Here is a 10,446-nt window from a genome sequence, read left to right as displayed (position 1 = left end):
AAATAAAAACAAGAAATTATATTTTGCTTAAATAAAATTAAGACATATTAAGAATATATATATATATATATATATATATATATATATATATATATATATATATATATATATATATATATATACAGTGGGTACGGAAAGTATTCAGACCCCCTTAATTTTTTCACTCTTTGTTATATTGCAGCCATTTGCTAAAATCATTTAAGTTCATTTTTTCCCTCATTAATGTACACACAGCACCCCATATTGACAGAAAAACACAGAACTGTTGACATTTTTGCAGATTTATAAAAAAAAAAAAAAACTGAAATATCACATGGTCCTAAGTATTCAGACCATTTGCTGTGACACTCATATATTTAACTCAGGTGCTGTCCATTTCTTCTGATCATCCTTGAGATGGTTCTACACCTTCATTTGAGTCCAGCTGTGTTTGATTATACTGACTGGACTTGATTAGGAAAGCCACACATCTGTCTATATAAGACCTTACAGCTCACAGTGCATGTCAGAGCAAATGAGAATCATGAGATCAAAGGAACTGCCTGAAGAGCTCAGAGACAGAATTGTGGCAAGGCACAGATCTGGCCAAGGTTACAAAAAAATTCTGCTGCACTTAAGGTTCCTAAGAGCACAGTGGCCTCCATAATCCTTAAATGACGTTCGGGATGACCAGAACCCTTCCTAGAGCTGGCCGTCTGGCCAAACTGAGCTATCGGGGGAGAAGAGCCTTGGTGAGAGCGGTAAAGAAGAACCCAAAGATCACTGTGGCTGAGCTCCAGAGATGCAGTCGGGAGATGGGAGAAAGTTGTAGAAAGTCAACCATCACTGAAGCCCTCCACCAGTCGGGGCTTTATGGCAGAGTGGCTCGACAGAAGCCTCTCCTCAGTGCAAGACACATGAAAGCCCGCATTGAGTTTGCCAAGATGGTGAGAAATAAGATTCTCTGGTCTGATGAGACCAAGATAGAACTTTTTGGCCTTAATTCTAAACGGTATGTGTGGAGAAAACCAGGCACTGCTCATCACCTGTCCAATACAGTCCCAACAGTGAAGCATGGTGGTGGCAGCATCATGCTGTGGGGGTGTTTTTCATCTGCAGGGACAGGACAACTGGTTGCAATCGAGGGAAAGATGAATGCGGCCAAGTACAGGGATATCCTGGACGAAATCCAGACTGGGCTGAAGGTTTACCTTCCAACAAGACAATGACCCTAAGCACACAGCTAAAAAAACGAAGGAGTGGCTTCACAACAACTCCGTGACTGTTCTTGAATGGCCCAGCAAGAGCCCTGACTTAAACCAATTTGAGCATCTCTGGAGAGACCTAAAAATGGCTGTCCACCAATGTTTACCATCCAACCTGACAGAACTGGAGAGGATCTGCAAGGAGGAATGGCAGAGGATCCCCAAATCCAGGTGTGAAAAACTTGTTGCATCTTTCCCAAAAAGACTCATGGCTGTATTAGATCAAAAGGGTGCTTCTACTAAATACTGAGCAAAGGATCTGAATACTTAGGACCATGTGATATTTCAGTTTTTCTTTTTTAATAAATCTGCAAAAATGTCAACAATTCTTAAATGACTTAAATGATTTTAGCAAATGGCTGCAATATAACAAAGAGTGAAAAATTTAAGCGGGTCTGAATACTTTCCGTACCCACTGTATATATAATAAATATGAAGTATCATTCTTTAAAGGTCACGGTTAAAATTGCAGCTTAAAATAATATCAGATCATTTTCCACATTTAATGTAATATTGAAACTGTAATTTTTGTAAGAAATAAAGTCCCTTTGTTTTTCATGTTAATATATTACATAAATTGCACAATTTTGCCTGAGGCAAAGTAAGTTTTGATCATGATTTAAAGCATCAACCTGGCGCCTGATTCCTTGGTGAGCATAGACTTAGGTTATTCTCTCTCGGGACTGAAGGGTTCTGAGCGCATTAGAGAGGCTAGAAACAAACAACACAGAGTAACAATGAACAGATGAAGAGGTTCAGCGCAATAAAATCACCTGCTCCTGTGGGAGTATGCTCAGTTTATCAAGTTAACATGAATACTTGGCATTTAAAAACATATTATAATTATTTGTAAAGAGGCAACAATTATTCCAAGATCTTTGACTCATAATCAGAAATGAAAAGCAACAGTAAATGCATTTATACTTGTCAGGTTAATTAAACGTGTGGCAGCTGCTCCTGGTCTCCAGGGTCTGATCTCTGCTGCAGGCGGCGGGTCGTAAACACTGTGTCTCTCTCGGCCTTCCTGATCTCAGTGGATAAAATGACGGGTACAGTGAAGAACAAACAATTGTGCTGGAGTGCTTCGCAACAGAGCTGTTTTCTTTTCCTTATAGTGGAATACTGTGGAAAACGTATTTTTCGTCCAGGGGCTCAATTTATATTGGGCTTTCAGATCTTTCACAGTGATGCTCAGTATTTCTGCAGCTCATTATTCAATGCTGTAGATTTTTTGGAGGGTCACTAAGATTTAAGTGGGTTATGAGGACAGGAGTGCAGGTGACCATACTCTAGATTTATTAAAGTGTGTTGGTCAGGATGGCTGTGGTTGAGATGAGCGAAGCTCTTGGATTGGAGGCTCTACGGGGTCAGAGCGCTGATGCTCTACAACCTGTTTCCAGAATGGTGCGGGTGTTCATCAGCTCCACACACTCAGGTATGGCTTGCACTGCTTGTTTTAGTCCCCTTAACTGTGTTTTTTGCATGTATATATGAGTTGTATAGATTGTATTGACAAATTAATAAACCTCACATCCTAACAGCACATATATATGTATATGTATATATATGTGTGTGTGTGTGTGTGTGTATATATATATATATTCATCAAATAATAATAGTATATATATACTGGTTTTGTAAAAATCATATTATTAGTGTAATAACTGTGTAATAAGCAAGATAACGTACAATATTAAATGGCACAAAATAAACTTATTCAGGACCTGCCATTATTAAACTACATTTTATTTGACAGACATGAAAAATGAGAGAAATGCATTCTGGGAGAAGGCCTATTCTGAGTTGCAGGCCCACTGCCAAAGTTTGGGTCTCGTCTTTGAGGTTTGTGTTGAAAATGTAGTCTAGTTTAATTCTGGTGGGAACGCTTTATTTAGAACTATTTTACATTCTATTTTACTAAACATATCACCTGGTCAAAGAGCATTTTATATATATATATATATATATATATATATATATATATATATACAGTACAGTCCAAAAGATTGGAACCACTAAGATTTTTAATGTTTTTAAAAGAAGTTTCGTCTGCTCACCAAGGCTACATTTATTTAATTAAAAATACAGTAAAAAACAGTAATATTGTGAAATATTATTACTATTTAAAATAACTGTTTTCTATTTGAATATATTTCACAAAGTAATTTATTGAATACTGAATTTTCAGCATCATTACTCCAGTCTTCAGTGTCACATGATCCTTCAGAAATCATTCTAATATGCTGATCTGCTGCTCAAGAAACATTTAATGTGTACAATTGTACAAAATATTTGTGTACAATATTTTTTTTTCAGGATTATTTGATGAATAGAAAGTTCAAAAGAACAGTGTTTATCTGAAATCTAATCTTTTGTAAAATTATAAATGTCTTTACTGCCACTTTTGATTGATTTAATGCATCCTTGCTGAATAAAAGTATTCATTTCTTTAATTTCTTTAAAAAAAAAAAAAAATAAAAATTCTTACTGACCCCAAACTTTTGAACGGTAGTGTATAATGCTACAGAAGCTTTGTATTTCAGATAAATGCTGTTCTTTTTAACTTTCTATTCATCAAGGAATCCTGAAAAAAAAAAAGTACACAACTGTTTTCAACATTGAAAATAATCATAAATGTTTATTGAGCAGCAAATCAGCATATTAGAATGATTTCTGAAGGATCATGTGACACTGAAGACTGGAGTAACGATGCTGAAAATTCAGCTTTGCATCACAGGAATAAATTACTTTGTCAAATATATTTAAATAGTACACAGTTATTTTAAATTGTAATAATATTTCACAATATTACTGTTTTTTACTGTATTTTTAATTAAATAAATGTAGCCTTGGTGAGCAGACAAAACTTCTTTTAAAAACATTAAAAATCTTAGTGGTTCCAAACTTTTGGACTGTAATATATATATATATATATATATATATATATATATATATATATATATATATATATATATATATATATATATATTATAAAATATAAAATATATTGGTTTGTTATTGTGAATTTTCTTTGGTTTTTCTCGCAGTTAGTGGATCTCAGATGCGGAGTGCGTGACCTCATTGCAGCAGATCATTTGACAACGGAACTGTGCATTAAAGAAATTGAAACCTGTCAGAGAATATCAGATGGACCGACTTTTATTGTAAGTGTCATCAGCAACATTATTATATTTCGTTCAGTCTTTGCCGTTTAACACCTTTAGGTCATCAGGCTTGTTTTGGTTCTCATTTAAAATCCCTAAGTGTAATGCTGTATCTCTGCTTTGCACTGTTTGTTTTTGTCAGGCTCTGCTCGGTAATCAGTACGGCCATCGCCCCATCCCAAACCTTATACCAGAGACGGAGTTTGAGTCGCTGGTATCAAAACTTTCCAAAGATTCAGATAGTTTAATGCTCCTTAACCAATGGTTCTCCAAAGACAGTAACTCAGTCCCACCCATATATATCCTCCAGCCAATCACAGCTCACTATCCTCATTATAATGACAGGGGTTCTGAGAACGGACAGTTGCGTGATAATGATGTCATATCCTGGAATCTGACAGAGTCACGACTGCTGCAGGCTCTCCGCACTGCTGCCCAACAGGCTGAGAGAGACGGGGATATCAGTGTTGACCATAAGCACAAGTTTTTCAAATCTGGTGAGAGATTATAAAACTTTCCACGAATATGGTGCAGAATTAGGCCATTTTTTGTCTTTCCAGACCTGTATGACTGACTGACTTCAGAGGAACACACACAACAAAATAAATTTTTGAATAATGTCACTGGGTTCAAAAACAACGCTGGGTCCCACTGACTTTCATTGTATAAACTTAAAGTTTAAAGTGAGTAGTAAAAGATGTTAGATTATAGTTTATCTTACAATTCTTTAAAAAAAAAAAACATGGTATTTCAACTTCTAATTATTAAAAAAAATGTGACCCAATACCATATTTATGGAAAGAGTCTTCTAAGTTTGAGTCCTGTCCTAGTTTTCCTTTTTAATGATTATCATGTTCTTTACGTATGTTTCATAGTGTTAGAATATGAAATGGAGCACGGATTTCTCAAGACTCAAAGGGATGCGTCAGCTGTGCTGTTTATTCGTGAACTGCCTCGACTTAGTAAAAGAGAGTGCAAGAAAAACTTTGCAAAGTTTCTTCTGGACGTCACAGCTGACGGCTTGCTTGACACAGAAGCCCGGGAGCTCTTGGCTGACCTGAAGCAACGCATCTGCAACACCGGTCGCCTCCAACCTCTCTGCATGGAGCTCAGCAAAGGAGCCATGGACCCGAGCCGCAAAGAACACAAGGAATACCTGGGAAAACTGTGTGAGCAGGTAACATCTCAAATAAAGGAAATGATCAGCAGGAATGCTCTGCAAACTTCAGGAGGTTGTAGCACAGGAGATCCAGGATGGTCTTGGTTGAAACAGGAGCTCTTCCATCACGCCATGCTGAGCGAGGAGAAGTGTTCTGTGTTTAAAGGGAGGGACAGCATTCTGGGAAAGATCTGCATCACCATGTGGGAGTCCACTAATGCTTGCCATGAACCTCTTCTGGTTCATGGACCTTCAGGGGTTGGTAAAACAGCTCTGCTTTGCAAACTGGCACAGGAAATGAGAGGCGTTGTTGATCATCGGGGAGTTGTGGTGCTGAGGCTGCTGGGAACATCTCCACTCAGCTCGGATGTTAAATCTGTTCTCAGTGGTCTATGTCTTCAAGTGTGTGGAGCTTTAGGGTTGAAGTTCCCCCACCCGCATATTGCCAACACGCACGAAGAGCTAGTCCGGTTTTTCCATTCCATGCTTGAAGACGTGTCAAAACAAGGAGACATGCTCCTGCTCATTCTAGACTCAGTGGACCAGCTGTTAGAGCCAGACAAGCCTCATAAACTAGACTGGATACCAAAAGCGATCCCACCTAATGTACATATTGTGCTCTCCATGTCTGATGAATGTGTTGAGAAATGTAAATCTTTGGTTTCAGCAGAACAAAACATCTTTAGAGTGGAACTTCTCACAGACGATCAAGGGAAAGATGCCATTGATGCCTACATGAGCGCAGCTGGACGCAAGCTGACTTCAGAACAGTTTGACACCATCTTACACAGCTTCCAGCAAAGCGGAAGCCCTTTGCATCTGAAACTCATGCTAGACATGGCCAAGCAGTGGTCCTCCTGGACCTCCATGTCTAGTGTTCACCTGGGCATCTCTGCACAGGAAGTGATGACACAGTTTGTGCAATCACTTGAGGAGAACCATGGGAAGAAGCTAGTTAGTCATGCTTTGAGCTTCATATTGTTATCAAGGTAAGTCATATTGTCTTATGTTGATGTAGCAAGAATTTTTGATAGATAAGGATGTTTTGTTAGTTTAGTATAATGGCATCTTTGCACTGTCGTGCTGTCTCCCCTCCAAATTATGTGTTAAAATGCATAAAAAATGTACAAAAATATGCCAAAGAACCCTTAGAACCACCTTAAATTCTATCGTTGTCATGACAGGCAGTCATTCTGTGGTTGTGCACGAGAATCAACGCTGAGCTTATCGCCATGTCATAGATGACATTGTGTAAATACCAAGGTTGTGCACCATTCAGAATTGAATTGATAACACATTTTAAAAAGTTTATTTTATTTCTAGTAATAATAGATTTTTTCATGGTAAGCATTTTATTAAGTAGCATTTGTGCCACATTAAGAAGTCTGCACAAATGCATTTGTGGTATATTTGCCACTTTAGATGAGTCAAATACTAGCCTTCATAATTGGCAGGTCTAACTTATTTTTGACATTTCACGCTGTAATGGAAGTCTACGTTTTTAAATGTAATTATTTCTATACATATTCGACAGATGTGGACTATCAGAGGCAGAGTTACAGGATGTCTTGTCATTAGATAATGATGTTCTGGCCGAGATCTATAAGTACTGGCTTCCTCCAAGCCACACGCTCCTGCGATTCCCGCGACTTCATTGGTCACGTCTCCGGCATGACCTGAGAGCTCATCTGGTGGAGAGATGGGAGGGTGGTGTTATTCTGCTGGGTTTTGCTCACAGGTAAATGTTTGCTTAGACCTTTCTGTTTGCCACCACCATAATAATGCAGGTGGTAAAAGAGGAAGCCACATGAAGAATCATCAAGTTCATCACAAGTAGCTTTTCCACAGGCAGAAGTATATATACTAGTATACAGAAGATGCATTAAACATTCATTAAACAACAGAAGATGTAACTTAAAACCCAAATGTACAAAAACTATTAAGAAATATGATTATTTAAACAAATTACCTTCAAATGTGAAGTGTCACACAGGGAATTCTGGGAATGTCAGTTTACCTTCTTTCTTTTTTTTACTGTTAATTATACATTTTTTACTTCTCAAAACAGTACAATTAACAGGATTTCACTGTGAAATTGCATAAAATGTCTGGTTAGATCAATTGTTCTCGGTATATAGTATGGTAACTTACTGTTAACCTACTAACAGTCTCCCCATACCCCCCTCAGAGAATATTTAGGTATCGAATATGAAGCTACTTTTTTGAATTGGATCTACCAGTACGGGCTAACTAACCACTGATAACCAGTCGAAACTTGACCCCTTGACAATATCTAAAATTCCTCTAGGAAAAATCCTAGTACTCCATATGCCCATTCTGTCAGTGTTCTCATCTTAGCCTTTACTTTTCTTAGGCAGTTCAAAGAGCTGGTAAGGAAGAGATATTTGTCACGTGATATGAAGGCTGACATGCACGCCATCCTCGCTGAATATTTCTCAGGACAGTGGAGTCAAGGGCAGCTCAGGCCTATTCTTCTGCCCTCACTAACCACACTGCTAAATGCTGACAGAAAGGTATTGTTCAAGGTCACAAAATCAGCATTTAGATGTAAGTAACTTATATATTTACAATGTTTTTTTTGGTGGTAAAACATGCTATATTTTCAAGGTACCATCACAGCCCTTGTGGTTCACTGGAGAAATTGCCAATTTACGGAAGCTTCATGAACTGCCCTATCACCTCGCTCATGCAGGCAAATGGGAGGAGCTACGCGAATCAGTGCTCGGTGAGGTTTGGATAGGTTTACACTTTTTTTTGATAGTTCACTTTAGACATTCTACTAACTATAAGTATCTTTGCAACCACATCAACACTCTCATAAGAGTATTCATAGACTGAAGTAGACTGTTAGGTAAAGGTTAGGTGTTAGGGTTCAGGTTAGTAGAATAAGTTGACATATAGTTGCAAAGTTGCTTATAGCCAGTAGAATGTCTGTTGGGGGACCATCAAAAAAAGCACTAACAAATATTAGGCAGACAGTCTATTAATACTTTAATGACTGCTAGTTGACATGTAGTTGCAAAGTTACTTCTAGTTAGTCAAATGTCTAAAGTGGACCATCAAAAAAATAGTGTTACCCTGGATAGCAATAGATAGGTTTTTCAAGGTGGTGGAGGAAAACAAATCCTGGTTACCAAAGAGAAACATTCATTCCTGTAGAGTAGATTTGGCTAGAAAAAAAAGAAAAAACATTACAAACATTACAAAACTTTTTTTGCACTTCAAATAAAGCAAAAAAAAAAAAATCCAGAACCGGCTTTTTTATCATAAAAATATTTTAATTTAATATCTAGTTCTATTCATGAACCTCTAGATGGCGCAGGTTGATAGGACATTTATATGCAATCTGTTAACATTACTACATGTTACAAACTGATTGGCCTCTGCTGATTCTGCAGCCAATGAGCTTGCCTGCTTAACATTTACATTTACATTGGTTCAGTGTTCGCTCTAAACTGGTCTTCTGTAACCCTCCACCTCCTCCAGCTCCACCTGTCTAGATCTGCTACAGGATTTACTGCGTGTATGCCTGTTCAAGCAGAGGCAGCATATCTTGCATGATCACAGCAACATGTCTGTGTATCTGTTGGCAGTAGATCTAGTCTGCTGAGACCAAATACATTAATATTGTCATATCCATAAGCATGCTAAAACTATTCAGAGTTGTCATAATTTAAATAACTTTAAATAAGCCAATCTAAAATAAGATGTGTACATGCAATTCACTGACGAACACGTAGACTTTACTTTGCCTAATTAAATAAATAAACATGTAATAAATAAGATGAGCCAGATAATTACTTTGTTCCACTAAAAGAAGACAGCATAATACCATTTTGAGTTTTGCTAGGTTGTGTATTATCCAATGGGGCCAGTTATTCAAATGTAATCCGATCGGATTTTGGCTGTTGGACTGGATCAAATCTTGAAAATGGGTTGTTCAAAAGGAAAAAAAGGATTCTGAAATCAGATTAGATCACAAAATCCAATCTTGGTTTTGATCCAAATAAAATCATCAGTTTGTAGTATTCAGAACTTTTTAGTAAGACTGGGATACCTTTGAACCAAAAAATCTGAATTATACTGATCCCATCAGAAGATTTCAGGAACAAAAATGTAATAAAACACTCAAAACTGGTCAAAAAATACAACATTTTTGTAATGTAATATACTTACACACATTTTTTATTTTGCTCTTGATTAGTTTAACTGTTAAAGTAGAAGTAGACATTAGGCTACATACATTATTAGCCTTTCGATAACCTACTGTAAAGTAAAAAATAGATTTTGGTGCGAAAAATAATCCCTAAACAGCTGTAAATATGATATATAATTTTTATCACTTGCAAACTACATTGGCACAATAATAAGAGATGAAACAGTCAAAGGTTTGCGAGCAAACGCAAAATTTCTCGGGTGAACGCTGTGCTGAACTTTTCTGAGAGAACACAAAAGGTGATGGAATTCTGTCTATCACCATGTCCCTTTAGGGGCTCCATAGAGCACTAGTAATCCAGATTTGGTAATCTGAAAAAGTATGTATCTGGATTAGGGTGATCCAATTTTGCTTTGAAAAACCAGCACAAAAGATGGATTACCTGATCCTGGATAACAAAACGGGATGAGATTTCCAAATCCAGATCATTCTGATCCAGATTAAAGGGGTGGTTTATTATGATTTCACTTTTTAACTTTAGTTAGTGTGTAATGTTGCCGTTAGAGCATAAACATCTGCAAAGTTAGGACGCTCAAAGTCCAAAGCAAAGGGAGATATTTTCTTTTAAAGAATTTTCTGTTAAAGGACTACAACAAACGGCTGGTAGGGACTACAACGAGCTTGGTTACATCACTAACCCTA

General features: G+C 37.2%; 1 protein-coding gene across 2 annotated transcripts in view; it reads left to right on the top strand.

Annotated features, from left to right (window-relative positions):
* Positions 1-1,648: 1,648 nt before the first annotated feature.
* Positions 1,649-10,446, top strand: part of nwd1 (NACHT and WD repeat domain containing 1) — a 26,338-nt gene continuing 17,540 nt past the window's right edge. The window contains exons 1-8 of one of the 2 annotated variants that reach the window (XM_048173000.1): positions 1,649-2,679; positions 3,001-3,086; positions 4,292-4,408; positions 4,551-4,905; positions 5,284-6,556; positions 7,102-7,305; positions 7,942-8,101; positions 8,196-8,313. In XM_048173000.1, coding sequence (XP_048028957.1) covers positions 2,562-2,679; positions 3,001-3,086; positions 4,292-4,408; positions 4,551-4,905; positions 5,284-6,556; positions 7,102-7,305; positions 7,942-8,101; positions 8,196-8,313 — 2,431 coding nt within the window. In that variant the 5' untranslated portion in view covers positions 1,649-2,561. The remainder of the gene's footprint in view (positions 2,680-3,000; positions 3,087-4,291; positions 4,409-4,550; positions 4,906-5,283; positions 6,557-7,101; positions 7,306-7,941; positions 8,102-8,195; positions 8,314-10,446) is intronic. The other variant, XM_048173001.1, reaches the window with a different exon arrangement.

The sequence above is a fragment of the Megalobrama amblycephala genome, linkage group LG21, assembly GCF_018812025.1.
Source record: "Megalobrama amblycephala isolate DHTTF-2021 linkage group LG21, ASM1881202v1, whole genome shotgun sequence".
Lineage (NCBI taxonomy): Eukaryota > Metazoa > Chordata > Actinopteri > Cypriniformes > Xenocyprididae > Megalobrama > Megalobrama amblycephala.
Note: the sequence above shows the minus strand (reverse complement) of the source record. Positions and strands in the feature narration are given on the sequence as shown.